Below are 18,450 nucleotides of genomic sequence, written 5' to 3' on the forward strand. Positions count from 1 at the left end.
GGGTTATTACATAGTAAGCAGATTACTGCAAAGTGAGTTGTTTACTTGAACTTGCTAGTCGGCACCTCATCAGGGCGGATCCAAAATTTAAATTTACGTGTTTGTTCCCAATTTGGGATCGAATTCAGCTTCTATTTATCGTTTAGCTATGATATCACATCTCATGTGTGGTTTGTGGGCTATTCCATAGTAAGCAGATTACTGCAAAGTGAGTTGTTTACTTACACTTGCTAGTCGGCACCTTACGAGGGCGAATCCAAAATTTAAATTTACGTTTTTGTTCCCAATCCGGGATCGAATTCAGCCTCTATTTATCGTTTAGCTATGATATCACATCTCATGTGTGGTTTGTGGGCTATTCCATAGTAAGCAGATTACTGCAAAGTGAGTTGTTTACTTAGACTTGCTAGTCGGCACCTTACGAGGGCGGATCCAAAATTTAAATTTACTTTTTTGTTTTCAATCTGGGATCAAATTCAGCCTCCATTTATCGTTTAGCTATGATATCACATCTCATGTGTGGTTTGTAGGCTATTACATAGTAAGCAGATTACCGCAAAGTGAGTTGTTTACTTAGACTTGCTAGTCGGCACCTTACGAGGGGGAATTCAGAATTTAAATTTAAGTGTTTGTCCCAAGGGCATGATTAAGTGGTTGGGAGACCTGAGATCGAATTAAACTTTCATTCATCGTACAACCATGAGCTCATCGTATGAGACTTTGCCTAGTCTGATTTACATCTCGTGATTTGTTAGCTATTACATAGTGAGATATTCACTTAGACTAGCTAGTCGACACCTTATGAGGCAGGATTCAAAATTTAAATTTATGTGTTTATCTCAAGGGCATAATTAAGTGGTTGGGAGATCTGAAACCGAATCAAACCTCCATCCATCGTTCAATTATATGGGACTTGTTTAATGCGGTTTACATTTCATGTATAGTTTGTGAACTATTACATAGTGAACAGATTACCACATAGTGAATTATTACAGATTTACTTGGAATTGCTAGGCGGCACCTTACGAGGGCAGATTCAAAATTTAAATTTACGTATTTGTCTCAAGGTATGATACTGGTTGGGAGACGTGAGATCGAATTTAGCCTCCATCTATCGTTCAATCATGAGTTCGTCGTATGGAACTTGCCTAGCGCGATTTGCATCTCATGTGTGGTTTTGTGACCTATTACATAGTGAGCAGGTTACCACAAAATGAGCTGTTTATTTAGACTTGCTAGTCGGCACCTTATGAGGGTAGATTCAAAATTTAAATTTATGTTTTCCCAAAGTTAAATAATTCTTTTTCATTTAATTACATTTTTTACCACATCAATATAATTTTTTTTTCTTTTTACAAATTACTCAACTTTTTAAATATTACTTAATTATTTGATTTTATTACCATTGACGAGGGAGTAATAGTACATAAGTTAAATTAAAATTTTTACACTTTCGAATTCATATCGTCACTTAAATAGAATCGAAAAAAAATTTGATATAAGGACAAGGAGGGTTAACGCCATTAAAAATTATCGTCAAAGAATTGTGATAGAACGAATATGATTTCTATCGGGAAAAGAGTCAAAAATATACCTAAACTTTGAAAAAATTTATTGTAATACGTCTCAACTTGCGGGGGTCCTATGACCCCCTTCGACTATTTATTATCGTATTTCTGTGGTATATATTTGTCCAGTTGGACTACTTTACGCAGTGATCCAGCTAGACAAATATATGCCACATAAATACGATAATAAATAGTCAAGGGGGTTATAGGATTCTCGCAGAGTTAAGACGTGTTATAACAAATTTTGCTAAAGTTTAGGTATATTTCATACTTTTTTCCCCATATACAAAGGTTTAGATTTAAGTTCTGTAATACAAATTTAAACTAATCGAAATCACAAAGTGATATCAAAATTTAAAGAGTAAATGCTCCGTTTCTACCATGAACTATACACGAAATTGTTGAGACACATCCAAACTTTAGGAGGTTCCTATTACTCCCCCGACTAATTAAAATCGTATTTTTGATAACCTTAGTACCTACGTGACACATCAGTAACTCAACACACTGAAGGTCCACGTAGGCATATGTATGTGCCACGTAGGTATTAAAGTTATAAAAAATATGATTTTAATTAGTCAGAGGGAGTAATAGGACCCTCCTAAAGTTTGAATATGTCTCAGCAATTATATAATTTAGGATGAAAACAGAATATTTTCTCAATTTTAAATAGGGAAAAAAGTGGAATGCTAAAGATTTGTTAGAGAGTGGGGGTCCACATGTTGTATTAATTTTGAATAAATAATATGTGGGTAAATTGAATGTGACAAAACTAAAGTCTTTGTCATCAAATTGAAATTTTTCTTAATGTTTTTTTTTTAAATAATAAGAATAATAATGATAATTACAACAACCTTTTGGACTTATTGTTTAAACAATAAAAATAAAATAAAAACCCCACCACAAAGACAATAAATTTTGTCCTTATATTACTTGACAGCATCTTATTTTACTTTTCATTATTCTTTTGACTGTTTGAATTCAATTCATATATTATTAAGGTGCATGCATCTCTTTATGTTTTTTTTTTTTTTTTAATATGATGTTTGATATTTGTATCGAAATTTAATTATAATTTAAATCGAAAAGTCATATATTAGAGAGTAAAAATACTGTCTAATAAAAGCATACACGACTTTATATTCAGAGTTCAATCGCGTTTGAAATTTCTAATTAAGGATAAGTTGTTATTCCGTCACAATTTTTTATACTCGACTTTACACACTCTCTAATAAAGGCATACACGACTTCCTATTCAAAGCTCGCGTATGAAATTTCTGATTAAGGACAAGTTGTCATTTCGTCACAATTTTTTATACACGATTTTATATTGACGAGTGACACGCTCTCTAATAAAAATATACATGACTTCGTATTCAGAGTTCGCGTCTAAAATTTCTAATTAAGGACAAGTGTCATTTCGTCACAGTTCTTTATACACGACTTCATATTGACGAGTGACACACTCTCTAATAAAGGTATACACGACTTTACTCAGAGCTCGCGTCTAAAATTTCTAATTAAGGATAAGTTATCACTCCATCACAATTCTTTATACATGTACGACTTCATATAGACAAGTTGTCACTCTGCCACAGTACTTGATAGATACATCTTTTTAAAATAAAAGAAATTCACCCTCATCCTGTATTTAAAGCTCGACTAAATCTAGTTTCATATTAGAAAGTTTCACATTAAGAATACAGACGCTTCAAACAAAGATGTTTTTTAAATTTGATATATATATATATATATTAATCTGGTATTCGATATTTGTATTAAAATTTAATTATAATCTAAATCGAAAAGTCCTATATTAGAGCGTAAAAATACTCTCTAATAAAGGCATACATGACTTCAAATTCAGAGCCTGCATCTTAAATTTCTAATTAAGGACAAGTTGCCATTCCGTCACAGTTCTTTATACACGACTTCATATTGACGAGTGACACACTCTCTAATAAAGGCATACACGACTTTATATTCATGATTCACGTCTCAAATTTCTAATTAAGGATAAATTATCATTTCTTCACAATTCTTTATACACGACTTCATATTGACGAGTGACACACTCTCTAATAAAGGTATACATGACTTTATTTTCAGGAATTGCGTGTGAAATTTCTAATTAAGGATAAGTTATCACTCCGTCACGATTCTTTATACACAACTTCATATTCAGAGCCCGCATCTGAAATTTCTAATTAAGAACAAGTTTTCATCCCGTCACAATTGTTTATACACGACTTCATATTGACAAGTTGTTTCTCCATCACAGTTCTTCATAGATACACTTTTTTAAAAAAAAAAAAAAAAGAAAGAAATTCACCCTTATTCAGAAAATTTCATATTAAAGAATATAGGTGCTTCAAATAAAAATAAAAATAACTTTATACTCAGAATTTGAACTCGAAATTTTTTATTATAAATAAAAGAATGACTACAAATTAAACCTTGTTAGTAGGTGCATGAATCTCATCTCCCAATGATGTTTATTCCTTGACATGCACTCCATTTTCTTTTAACCAAATGGAATATAATTTAAGACCTAATGATGAATTAGCTAAGAATATTAAAGACTATAATTAATTGACCATGACAAATGAAAACTACTTTAATAGAATATCTTTTGTGTTTAAGTTTGATGAGATTGCATAACAAAAAAATAAAGTTTATTGTGATGAGATGATTTATAACTGCATAAATATTTATGAATTATTTTAGATTGCGAATTTTGAATTTTTTTTTCTTTATTTCTTAAACTCTAACTTGTCATAGTATAATTTCATGTTACTATACATTTAGTGGCAGAGCCACATTGAATTCAGGGGTTCATCTGAATCTCCTTTATTGGAAAATTATACTATTTTTATATGGTCAAAAATATTTTTATTTATATATAGTAGATGTTGAACCCCCTTCGATTAGTCCGTATATTTACTTCTGAACCTCCTCAACAAAAATTTTGGCTCCGCTACTGTATACATTTTGATGTCTCGAATCCAATACTTTTGATAATTATATGGTTAAGAACACTTAGGGGTCGTTTGGCGTGAAGTATAAGTAATAATAGTTTCAAGATAAAATACAGAATTATTTTATTCCGTATTTGTGGAGGTATTAGTTAGTTCCGAGATTATTTATCCCATTGTTTATATGGTGAGATAACTAATCCTGGAAATAATTATCCTAAGATAACTCTTTTCCAACCAAACGAACTCTTACATAATTAACTTTTTTTTAAAAAAAATTTTTTGGTGAATATTAGGGGTAAGAACACTTACATATAGTTAACTCTTTTAAACTCTTTTTTCATTGTTCAAAGTTTATTTTTATTTATTTAACATTCTATATTTGATTACAATAACAATCAAGTATATTGGTATTAACTAAACATTATAATTTATGTATCTGCTGATAACATATGCCATAATATCACACCTTCAAATATCAAAAGACAATATATATTACCCCTCTTAGAATTGAAAATCATGGACTCTATTATCGATGATTTTCAATTCGAAGAGCATATGAAGTTTTAAAATACTACCGCCCAGGTTATCATGGGATCGATAAGGAGGGAAACCCGGTATACATTGAAAGGTTAGGCAAAGTTCATTCACTAAACTCATGCAAGTTACAACAATGCACCGTTACATCAGAAACATGTAAGAGAGTTTGAGAAAACTTTTGCAATCAAGTTTCCAGCATGTACAGTTGCTGCAAAAAAGCAAATATGCACAAGGAACAAGGTGTTTAAACTCAACAAATATGCACAAGGAATAAGAGGAAACACCTCCACTTCCCAAAATAAACACAGTAAACACAAGTTTAAGGATAGAACAAGAAGTCAATAGTAACAAGGAGTAAATAGTCAGCAAACATAGGATGTACTTCCCAAAATAAACACAGTAAACACAAGTCAAATAGCATGGTTTTAAGGGTAAGACAAGGAGTCAATAGTCAGCAAACATAGGATGTAGTCAATAAGCTAGGCGTTACTCAAACTTCAGCTGCAGCTGCAGCGTCCTCTTGAATTTGCCTTGTCGCCCTGGCTGCGGCCCTATCTACCTTGTTCTGCTTTGACATTAGAAAAACATTGTTAAGTTGAACATTTCAGCACAGATACATCATGTGTTTACATATACATCATTACCTAAATAGCTCTTGTGTTTACATATACATCATTACCTAAATAGCTCTTAGTTATTTATGGATATACTGTTCTTTAAGCTCCTGATTAATGACATGGATATACTGTTCTTTAAGCTCCTGATTAATGACACCAGATACTATTAATCAAACAGGATTAGTTTTTGTTTGACACCATATACTATTTAATCAAACAGGTTAGTATTTGTTTCATTGAAGTGAAACTCATATTTTCATCTCATAAAGACTCTTATCTTTGGTGCTTCAGAATTTCTCAAATACACACAATAACTGATCTTGAAGCACGTAAGGAACAAACAAAATAGTTGGTCAACATACATTTTGATCACTTTGTACTTTGCAATACAATGTTTTATTGTAGGCAAGAGTTCAGCTTACTTTTTTATCATGCCTTTGAGTTGCTATTCCCAAGTTTGGTGTAAAAATGTTTCTAAGCTTGTAAATATTACTTCACTTTTTCATATTCAAAGAAAACTTAGGATTTCAGCTAAGAGGATTCCATATTCAAAGAAAACTTAATCAAAGGGGTTCAACATCTACTATAACCACATAAAAAATAATTTTAATCATGTATAAATAGTATATTTTTTCGTCGAAGGCTGGCTCCGCCCCTGCTTACATTGCACAATCTTAATCTCTTATTTATACAATAACAACAACAAACCCAGTGTATTCCCACGGAGTGGGGTTTGAGGAGGATAAGATGTACGCAGACCATAGCGCTACCTTCGATAAAGTAGAGAGGCTGTTTCCGATAGACCTCCGACACTTAATCTCTCATTTATACTCCATTTAATTCAATTTAGATTTTATTTCTACTTGAAAAAAAAAAAACCTCTTTCCATGATTGAATCAAAGTAACTTATCCTTCTTTTTCTTTCAATGTTATCAGGATCTGATGTATAAAATGTGCATAAAACTTTATCAGGTAAAAAAAGTAAGAATACAAGAAAATGAAAAAAGAAATACAAAAAATATTGATCAACGTCATCCAGTGTTGGAGCCAGACTTTCGGTTAATGTAAGAAATATTGATCAACATCATCTAGTGGCGGAGCCAGACTTTCGGTTAAGGGTGTTCATATTTTCCCTTGGACAAAGAGCTGTTTAAAAAACAAAGAAAATAAAGCACTGCTGCACCTGCCAAGGTTCAAACTCGGGTTGTTGATGCGGAAATGCACACTCTTGACCACTAGACTATACTTCTCTAGCTTGTCAAGGGTGTGTAACAACATGTATATAACCATAAATATCTATATTTAACCTATATAATCGAAAATATTTTCCGATGAAGGGTATTCATCTGACCACCCTTCGGTGGTTGTAGCTCCGCCCATCCCTTACGACCAGCACTCGCAAATTTACCAGATTCCAAATACTCGTTAATAGTACCAAGTTGATCCTTCGTTATTCACCTACAGGTTTCTAGATTCCAGAGGTTTGAGAAAGATGATATCAGAGATTTAACTTACGTCCCAATGTATAAATACCTCAAATAATTGAACATGCATGCTTCAAGTATGTTAGGTGAAATGACAATCTTTCATATCGTCTCCAGTTATCTCCAAAGAATAAAGATGTTTACTAGAATGCCCTTTTTATTTTTTGAACTAAACAGGACGAAATTTTTATGGTTAAAGTGCTCCTTATTATAAACAATGGTCACTATACGTGACATCAAATTTTCCTCTCTTGCTTTTATCAAGCAAATTATCAAACAAACGTCATGCACAAGATCATGAAATTGACAAGTCGGGTAATCACCTATCTCATTGAAAGCAATTACCAAGCTACTGGAAATTAAACTATCCAAATAAATTTCTATCACTTCTTCCAAACTCTTCATCTCAAAATTAATTTTTAATTATTAATCCTAAAGATGTAATAAAAGAAAATGCATAATTATGTAAAATTTCGTGCATCCATCTTAATGCATTCCACTGGATTTTTCTAGTTAATTAAGAACTTAAAATAGGTTGATTGAGTTATTCAAATGTGACTATTACAATTTAGGAAAAAAATACATAAAGTAACATAATTAAGTATTAAATTTAAAAAAATAGCAACACTTTTATCAAATTACATTATGTAGCATATGTATTTTTATTTTTGCAGCAACAGTTTGCAAAAATACAAAATACATATCGATCATAAGGGCAGTAAAAATCATATGTATTTGTATTTTTGTAGCAACAGTTTGCAAAAATATAAAATACAACTTGCTATATTATGAAATTATGAAACTTTTGCTATGAAACTCATAATTAAGGGGATAAGTATGCTATTTCTGAATTTTGTCCTATAATTTATTGACTCACAACAATATTTATATATTTGGATTTCTTTTCAAATTGTTGTCATTTTGTATGTCCATGGACAATCAATCAACGTCTAAGTGGATTTTTGTTACATAGGCCCAAAAGTTATAAGCATGTAGGGAAAATTCACTTTCTAAATTGGGCTAGAGGCCTTTTTCTAAATTGACATTTCAAGTTAAGACTTAATTTATAGAGAATTTATTTGGGTCAAAATGGGTTAACATTATGAAACTTGTTAACTATCAGAGTTTGATAAAATATACCACATAGATAAAGTTTTTATTTTTGATGAATGTTGTATTTCGGGTACAAAATCTGTATTAATTCATAAGAACTTCAAACATAAGTTCAACCAGCTTACGAACTATTAAAATGAAGTATCAAGAACGTCAAACGCAAGTTCAAACAATTTATGAAGTATCAAAATGAAGTTCAAACTATTTTCTGGAAAAAAAAAAAGACAGAAAGAATCGAGTCCATCGAATTCTTAAGGAATTTCTTTTCCTTTAAGTACTAGAAGTTAGTGGAATATATTTTGTCAGGATAAAGTGATTTACTTCAGCAAACAGTGGTACCTCAAATTTGCTGAACAACGAACTCACTCAATGATTTGTTAATCATACTTGAGTTTTTAGGAAGAAGAAAATGTTTTTCACTTCAAAATTTCGTGCCTTCACTTTTTAGATATTTATAGCCAAAAAATAGTGCTTCAGAAAATTTAGGTGACTTTTGGCACAAACAAAAATGTTCTAGCTTGATCTGCGTTGGCACCTGCGTTCGCAGGGCGCCAGGTGCGCGCACAGGTCGCCTTTTTCGTTATCAAATAGTGCCTCGAAGGGCCACGTCCTTTTGAGGTGCGTTGTGACATGCGTCTGCACATGTTCGGATGTGTTGTCCATAAAGATAATCTCTCAATCATTATTCGAAGTTAAAGTCGAAGCAGAGCCGAGCGACAATGACGGCGCGAGGCTTGTCTTGTTCTTGCCTCACTATCCACATGAACGACTGCTTCTATACTTAAGAACAAGAAATAAAGTGAATACAAACTTTGCTTTTTTTCCTTCATTTTTCATTCACTTTCGCTTAGAACCGAACAATGACAAACTTAACAACAACAACAACAACATATCCAAAGTATTCCCACATAGTGGGGTCTGAGGAGGGTAGAGTGTACACAGATCATATCACTACCTCAGGTGAAGTAAAAATGTTATTTCCAATAGACTCCCGACTTAGGACCGATAACTGTATAACAAACATAAAACATAAATGCATATAAATTAGTACAGTATGCAAAATAAAGTAACATCGCTAACTACGAGATAATACTAAAAACTATCTATCCGCAATCATAGCGAAACTTAAAATGACCAAAATTTAGAGAACTAATTGGAAACTAGTAGCAAAGTTTAAGGACCATTTTTGTCATTTTCTTTTTATCTTTGTTAGGTGTTTGACATGTCCACCAAGCCAAAAAAAAAAAAAGAAAAAGATAAAAGAGTAATCAAGAAGTGAAATTTTTTGTAAATTCCAAAGAAAGTCCAAGATTTATCTATCAGGTTTGTAAATTCTTGATTTTGATTATATCCCAACTTAATTAATATGCAAATTAATATACAATTCTTGATTTTTCCATATTTTTCTAATATGCTTAATTGTTTGTCTGAAGTCAACTCTAATGGAACTTACATGTCTTAATACAGTTTATATGTACTTAAAATGTTTGTATAAAGTGTTAAACTTATATGGGGTTTTGTTAATTTCATTTAAATTGTTGAATTGAACTAAAAAAAATTTGATTTTTAGTTATATATCTTCATTTTTTAGGTGCAAATTCAGATAAATATGAGAAAATGCACTGTTTCCATCCTAAACTATACACGAAATTTCTGAGACACACCGAACTTTAGGAGGGTCTTATTACCCCTGGACTAATTAAAACCGTATTTTTGGCAACCTTAGTGCCTACGTGGACCTACAGTGTGTTGATTCACTGACGTGCCATGTATGTGCCACTTAGGCACTAAGGTTGCCAATCTCTACCTGTTGATATATCTAGTACATCGTTGTATTCTGACCAAAGTTGCTACGACACACTCCAAATTCACTGGGATCCTATTACCTTGGAGGTCAATTTTAGTGTATTTTTATCATCCTTTTGTGCTGACGTGACACTTTTATTACATAAAAATGGAATCCACGAGGATAACAAAAATACACTAAAATTGAGGTCGGGGGTAATAGGACCCCAGTGAAGTTGGAGTGTGTCGTAGCAAATTTGGTCATAGTTTAGGGGTATTAGGTGTTTTACTCAAAAATAATTAATAACATAACTATTTTACTAAAGTATCCCTATTAAATGATATTTACATTGTGTCTTGAAATTAATTTGGAAAAAAGGCAATAATACTAAGGGTAAAACAGGAAAAAAAGAAGCGTCTTTTCTTGATTTGTCAAAAATGACAAATAAAAATAGAAATATAATTAGGAAATTAGTGACAAGTAAAAGCGAACGGAGGGAGTACAAACTTACATAGTCGCTCAACTGCGGACTTTTATGCCAGAAAGTCACTGAACTTTGGTCTTTACGTCAAAAGTCACTAAACTATGGATATTTATCCCAGAAAGTCTGACTTTTAATTTTGGTATTTACTTCAAAAGTTATTCAACTATTACATTTTTACTTAGAAAGTCACTCAACCTATTTAATTACTTTTTAAAAATAAAATTTACTTATGTGGTTTATCGAAAACAACCTCTCTATCTCACCTCTGAGGTAATGGTATGGACTGCGTACACTTACCCTCCCCAAACTCCACTTGGTGGGAATATACTCGATATGTTGTTGTTGTTGTAGAATTTACTTATGTGGAATTTCTAATTAAAAACAAAATTTTGAAAAATAAAAAGTATCTATTTAATGACTGTTTTATCCTTATTCCCGTAAATTAATATCTCTCCCTCTTTATCATTTTTCTCTTCTTTTCACTTTCTTCCCATAATTTTTTTCCATAAATCACACATTACAATCTAGAAATTAATAATTAAAATTGTACGAAATGGAATTACTACCATATTTTATATTTGCATTTTGTTTTTATTTTGTCTTTGCAAAGGGGAAAAAAGGATAAAAGAGGACAAAAGAAGAGAAATGAAATAAACTATAAAGTATAGAAAAGGAGAAAAAAGGGAACTGCACGCTAAAAATGAAATGCAAATATAAAATATGATAGTAATTTTATTTCGTACAATTTTAATTGTTAATTTCTAGATTATAATATGTGAGTTATGAAAAAATTTATGGGAAGAAAGTGAGAAGGAGAAGAAAATTGAGAAAGAGGAGGGAGAGATATTAATTTAGGAGAATAAAGATAAAAAGGTCATTAAATGGATACTTTTTATTTTTCATAATTTTCTTTTTAATTAAAAATTTCAAATAAGCAAATTTTATTGAAAATAATAATTAAATAGGTTGATCGTTGAGTGACTTTTGAAGTAAAGATCAAAGTCTGAGTGACTATCTAAAATAAAAGTTCATAGTCGAGTGACCGTTGGAGTTATTAACTCCTACTGTTATTATGTTGTGCCAAGGATGGTATTTTTTTGAATAAATAGCCATTTCATTGGGGAGCTTTGACATAATTGGTAAACTTGACGCCTTGTGACCAGGAGTTCACGGGTTCGAGCTGTGAACAACAAACACTTGTGATCCGGCCCTTTCCCGAACCCAGCGCATAGCCGGAGCTTAGTGCACCGGGCTGCCGTTTGTTAACTTTTTCATTAATCACCAAGTATAATGTACAAATCAAATAGCTTAGTAACTTTGACGTAGATTTTGCACTCAAGGGTGTGGCGTAGTGGTCAATGAAATGGTTCGAATCCGAGTATAGACGAAAACACTAGGTGATTTCGTTCCATCTGTCCAACCAAGCCTTGGTGGACAAAAGTACTTCCTGTTGTTGTTGGGAGGTGGCATGTATCCCGTGGAATTAGTCGAGGTGTGAGAAAGCTGGCCACATAATACAAAACGATGACATCTTGACTCATCTTGCGTTTGACGATGATACACTTTGGATCAACATTCATACCTCATTTGAGTAGTCTATTTGTCGTTAACGCTCTATTACGCAAATGCAGCCGCATTGTAAACTTTGCTTTCAGTCTTGCTTCGCTATCAAACAATAGAATCTTCTAAGCTATGTTGTTCGGACTCTTCAAAAATGTCAATGGGTGCGGGTCGGATTCTCCAAAAGTAGTATATATTTGGAGAATCGGACGCGGGTGCGGCATCAAAAGTGAAGAGTCCACGCAACTTAGCTTCTAAGATACTAGCAGAGAAGCTGTATGTGAATCTCTTTAATTTGGCACTTTCCAGTCACATTGTTTTGCAGCTGATCCTTATCTCGTCTAGGTTCGAGACTATTTTGGTACCGGCACATTCTCACGTGTTGCTTGCCTTTTTATGTAATAGGTGTGGATCCATGTTATGTAGAGTTCGTCAACTTTACGTTCTAGGTCCCGATAAGTTTTAGCAGTCGCATCCCTATTCCGTAGGTGAATGTTAATCAAACTTAAGCCTCCACTAGATTTCTAAGTTGCTCGGACTCTCCAAAAATGTTGCCGCACCTGTGTCCGATCCTCCGAAAATGTACTACTTTTGAAGGATCCGGCCCGCAGCCTTACCTCGCATTTCTGTCAGAGGCTGTTTTCAAGGTTTGAACCTGTGACCTCCGGGTCACATGGCAGCAATAAACTCTCTGTATATTAATATCTCTACTGAATTGCGTTGAGCTAAAGATGCTATTTTCTGCCTTCTAAAGAGAATTTGCAGGTTATACATGTACGGTTTCGTTTAGATAGTAAACGTGAGCTGATTTTCTTAAACTAACTTCTCGTAAGAATTGCCGAACAAGTATGTAGGGGAATCATATAGCTGATCTAACTAGTTCGGGATTGAGGTGTAGTTGATTAATTTTTGTTGAAGCTCGTCTAACGTGGTGTTTATGGTTTCTAAATAGGGTAACGTCATTTCCCGTATACACTGGTCTTGCTCAATATATTCAGTATGTTCTCGTTTTCTCTTTTGGTAGGGTTTGACATGGTAGGAACGTGATTATGGACGATACGATACTTCAAAGCGTCTCTCGGACAATCATCGTGCACCGTCTTACATGTGAAAATGTATTTTAGTTTCTTTCGATCAGAGTCTGTAGAAGATATGGGATATTCTCTGAGTAAGTTAGAAGTAGAGACCGGACTCCTCGATGGTTCAAGTTCCAATCACGGGGTTGCTGGCAATGTTCGTCGTGACAGACCGTCAAATTATTTGGACCATGAAATTTCTCAGCTTACTAAACTTAGATCAGGACCCCATGAAAGTATCAGTAGAATCGTAGCAGGTAAAACGGAAGTTCCTGTATCCACATTCAAGATGCTAGCTGCTCGAGAAGCCAATATTTCCGGTAGAGGAAGGTTCTCGAAGGCAGATTGTTGTCACGTTCTAAGTAAATATTTACCAGTAAATGGTCCTTGGATTGTCGACCAGATGGCAACAAGGGCTTATGTGTCGCAATTTTCAGCAGATGGTTCCCTTTTTATTGCTGCATTTCAGGTACTAGCAGTAGATTAGTACATTTTATCTCTTAATATTTCGATATTTTAGCGGAACCGTATTCTTTTTTTCGCATGACATCCCAAAGTTAGCGATGCATTCGACGGAATTGAGTTTTATTGCTTTCTGATGCTTGTTCTTCGTTATTGTCTAAAACAGGGAAGCCATATTAGAGTATACAACGTGGAACGAGGGTGGAAAGTTCACAAGAATATTTTTGCAAAAAGTTTGAGATGGACAGTTACCGATACATCTCTTTCTCCGGATCAACGACATCTAGTGAGTTCCTATGTTACAGATGAATCAGTTTCGCAACTGCAAAATTTTGCTTCGATTTAGTTTTGAGGCTTCAGTTTCTCTCATTTTGAGAGAGGCAGAGTGCACATAAGCCCGTTTTTAAATTTTTATGACGGTGGTACTGCACCAGCTTGCGTGTCTCTCGACCATTCCACCCAGTAACTTTCCCTGCCAAGACTTAAAGCCTGTTTCGCTAAGCTTCTAAAATCAACTTATTTTGGAAAGTGCTTTTCTCAGACGTACAACAACAACAACAACAACGCACCCTGTGTAATCGAACGTGCTTTTCAAAAAGTACTTTTGTTGAGAAATAATTTGTATTTGGCTAAACAAGTTGAAAAGCACTTTCGAGAAACTTTTAAAGTGCGTCTAAGTGTATTTTCTCAGAAGTGCTTTTGGTGGTTAAATTCTTTCAGCCTTTGTACAAGTTTTTTGGGCGACTCCGGCAAACTCCCTGCAACCCACATAAAAAACAAAAATATCTTTGTTGTCGAAAGGAGCTCATCACTATTGTTATCTCAATATGTTCTAGTGTTACTCGTGAGAAGTGGCAGGTATCCCGTAGAATTAATCGAGGTGCACACAAGTTGACCTAGACACCACAGTCATTAGATCGAAAGGTGGACGATGACCACTGCAACTTATGCTTTTAACCAATGGACGGTTTACCAATATCATAACTTCTGACTATTAGAATCTAAGTTAAGATATTACCTTTTGACTTGCGCTGCTAAAGTTTTCGAGTTGATCGCCTTACCCATTATTCGTAAAATGTCTTTACTTGCATTATAGAGTATTGCATTATAGAGTAACAGTTGTGTTGCTTTTACAGGTGTATGCTACCATGTCGCCTATTGTACATATTGTAGATGTAGGATCGGCTGCCACTGAATCTTTTGCCAACATCACAGTAAGTTGCCAACCTCTCTTTGCTTGGCGTTCTTTCGGATACACAATGTCTCTCTATGAACTATTGAGTATAAAAAGCATGACTCGACTCCTCACTAGTTCCAAATACGCTAAGGATAAGAGATGGTCTTTCTTGAATAACATTTAGTTTGACTCTGAAAATTGTAACCAAGTCAAGTATGAAAGAATATCTTCTTCTTTTTCTAAAAATGAATTCCGAACACGTAAAATTTTATTTCAGAGAGTTCGACTTGTTATAAGGTGTTGTTTGTACATTAAAGCTTCTTGATATGAAGTTTTGTGTGGGTAACCTATCTTTTGATTAAAATTAATTCATCGAGTATTTTTCTTGTGGCATTGGCTAAGTTGCTCAGACTCTCCAAAAATGTTGCCACACCCGTGTCAGATCCTCCGAAATTGCACTACTTTTGAAGGATCCGACATGCGCCCGATGACATTTTCAGAGAGTCCGAGCAACGTTGCATTGGTTCACAAAAAACAGTTCCCCACAGCTGGGGGATTGAGATGAACTCGGTACGTGCCTCACTTCACGTCTTAGATCCTGTTAGTTAAGGAGCTTCATGAAGTTTTTATTGCATTGTTATAGGCTACGACCATTGATATTTGGCATAAAAGATTAGGTCCAAAAATGATTATTAGAAAATCGAAATTTGATCGGAGTAACATGTGCAACTACCATGATTATGGTCTGGATATATATTGGTGTGCTATAATGACAACTTAATACTGCCTTCTTTTCGATGAAAACTTAACGGTGGCTCACTTAATTGCAGGAAATTCATGATGGTTTGCTTTTGTCTACAGACGATGATGATTCTTTTGGAATCTTCTCTGTGAAATTTTCTACTGAAGGTCGGGAAGTTGTTGCCGGAAGTAGCGATGATGCAATCTATGTTTATGATCTTGAAGCAAACAAGCTCTCCCTTCGAATATCTGCTCACGATGTATGAATATTCTCATGATAGATGTGTGTGTCATAAATCTCTTCCTTGCGAAGCCGCTTTGTTTTTCTTTCAAAACTATTCTACTCTGTGTCGCTCGGACTCTTCAAAAATGTCAACAAGTGTGTGCCGGATTCTTCCAAAGTAGTGCATTTTTGAAGGATCTGACACGGGTGCAGCATCATTTTTGGCGTGTCCGAGCAACATAGAATTTCTACTTCCCTTAGAATGCCACTTCTGGTACATTTGTTTGACAATTATGAAACTAATAAATATTCTTCGTGGGCTTGTTTTAATGTCATATTTAAAGACGTGCTCATTTTTCTTGGCAATCCAGTAACCTTTTTGTTATTAAAAAACATCTTCACGATACAAGGAGGTTTTGCCTCATCCCGTTTCATGACCTGGTATAGGATCCTCCTTGGCCCTTTTTACATCAAACTCTCGGCCGTCAAGAGGACTGATTCTGAAGAAGTAATCATTGTCATTGAGTCATAGTGAACACGTGTCTGCTTTGAAGTAAGTTATTATGATTTGTGAGTGTTGAGTTATTTGGCTTCGCTGGAAGAAGCGGTATAGCCGAACTAACCTTTCCTGAAGTTTTTCACTGAAAATATCACCAAGTAGATTTGATCGTTACATTTCTCAATAGCCTATTCAGTGAATGAATTGGTTAACATTATTTGTTCATTTCTAGTAAAGTATAGGCGCCTGAAAAATCTGCACTGTAAATTTCGATACATAACGCTTGTTGACGTAGTTTCCGATGGAGTGTGTCTATATATACGTCGGTCAAAAAATTCTCACATATATGTTTTTTGTCGATACACAAGATTTCAATAGTCTCTTTAACTTCCTGTTGACGAGCTGAATAATTTTCTGTTGCAGTCTGATGTCAATTCTGTATGTTTTGCTGATGAAAGTGGTCATCTCATTTATTCTGGAAGTGACGACAATCTGTGTAAGGTGATCATCATTCTATCTTGCTTTGGGAGAAGTGCTTACGAATCAAGGTCTCCTTTACTTGTTGAATTAACGACGAAATTACAAACCTAACGGGTAGTATTGGACTATGAAGCTTTGACAAGAGTCGTTATTCATACTTCTTTTTATTATTATATTTGTAAACATTAGAAAACATTTGCACTTTCTCTCTTTTGTCGGGGACGGAAGAGATGGTTTGGGGTGTTGTGGAGTAATCATCGTGTCTTTGAGACCGAGTGATTTGCGGCTGAGGAACTGATGCTAAATCTCCTAGTATTCTGCTGATCGGTATCTTGATTCATTTTGTGTAACCTGTAACAGAATTAGCAGACCTCTTCATGATCCTCTTAAGCTAAGTTGCTCGAACTCTCCAAAAATGTTGCCGCACCCGTGTCGGATTGCATTACTTTTGAAGGATCGACACGTACCCGATGACATTTTTGAAGAGTTCGAGCAACATAGCTCTTAAGGATCAAATAATTTGAGTCTGGAGAAATTGATATATGTATGCTTCCACGATCTTCATTTCATGAGTTAAGGTCTCTTTTTTTTAACTAGTAACGAGGTCGTTGCTTTGTATAGGTATGGGATAGACGTTGCTTTAGGGCCAAAGAAAAGCCAGCAGGAGTCCTGATGGGACATCTAGAAGGCATTACTTTCCTTGATAGTCGAGGGGATGGTCGTTATTTCATTTCTAATAGTAAAGATCAGTCCATCAAGCTCTGGGATATCCGCAAAATGTCTCCTCATCCTGCTCGGTATGTTTATTCTCCGTCTATGCATCTCCTTTATGATTCCTCTCTCGAACTCCCAAGGTAGGGATAAGGTAAGGTCTGCGTATGCATTACCTTCCCGGACCCACTTCTTGTTGTTCCACTTGGTTACTTATTGATATAGTCTAAACACGACACATATACTATCTTGTTTTCAGCAATATATGGTTCAGGAATTATGAGTGGGACTATAGGTGGATGGACTACCCGCCTCAAGCTAGCAACGTGAAGCACCCTTACGATCAATCGATAGCCACTTATAAGGGTCATTCTGTCTTACGTACTCTAATTCGCTGCTACTTCTCCCCAGAATATAGGTCAGTGCTAAAAGTTATGAGGCATTGACTCTTCGCTTCTTGTCTACGACTATTTTCAACTACGCCTATTTTAACTTGATCACATATTTGGTCAATCTAGTGTAATACGTACTTAAATATTTCTCGTCTTATGTTTCACAGCACTGGGCAGAGATACATTTACACTGGATCCCATGACGGTTGCGTTTACATCTATGATTTGGTAAGTATGAGGCTATACATCAACGTGTTATCTCATTAGCCTTGTGTAGTGTCCTTTGTGAATTATACATTTCAAATATAGATCATAGATAAAGTAATTTCTTACGAGATCGCCACTTTCATTGTGGGGTGACGCAGGGATTGTATCATTTGAGCCGTTCTAGAATAGGATGATTTTTGGCCAAGCCTTAACCTTGCAACAACAACAACATACCTAGTATAGTCCTACGATAGGGTCTTTGGAGGGTAGAGTGTATGCAGACTTTACCCCTAGCTCAAAGGTAGAAAGGTTGTTTCCGATAGACCCTCGGCTCAAGGAATAACAGTCCAAAGTA

At 34.5% G+C, this 18,450-nt stretch overlaps 1 protein-coding gene across 1 annotated transcript in view; it reads left to right on the plus strand.

Moving 5' to 3' along the window:
- The first annotated feature begins 9,452 nt into the window (after positions 1–9,452).
- Positions 9,453–18,450, plus strand: part of LOC107873706 (LEC14B protein) — an 11,608-nt gene continuing 2,610 nt past the window's right edge. The window contains exons 1-9 of the mRNA XM_016720636.2: positions 9,453–9,620; positions 13,152–13,672; positions 13,832–13,951; positions 14,802–14,879; positions 15,673–15,843; positions 16,729–16,806; positions 17,407–17,582; positions 17,756–17,914; positions 18,056–18,116. Coding sequence (XP_016576122.1) covers positions 13,241–13,672; positions 13,832–13,951; positions 14,802–14,879; positions 15,673–15,843; positions 16,729–16,806; positions 17,407–17,582; positions 17,756–17,914; positions 18,056–18,116 — 1,275 coding nt within the window. The 5' untranslated portion in view covers positions 9,453–9,620; positions 13,152–13,240. The remainder of the gene's footprint in view (positions 9,621–13,151; positions 13,673–13,831; positions 13,952–14,801; positions 14,880–15,672; positions 15,844–16,728; positions 16,807–17,406; positions 17,583–17,755; positions 17,915–18,055; positions 18,117–18,450) is intronic.

The sequence above is a fragment of the Capsicum annuum genome, chromosome 6 (genome assembly GCF_002878395.1).
Source record: "Capsicum annuum cultivar UCD-10X-F1 chromosome 6, UCD10Xv1.1, whole genome shotgun sequence".
Taxonomy (NCBI): domain Eukaryota; kingdom Viridiplantae; phylum Streptophyta; class Magnoliopsida; order Solanales; family Solanaceae; genus Capsicum; species Capsicum annuum.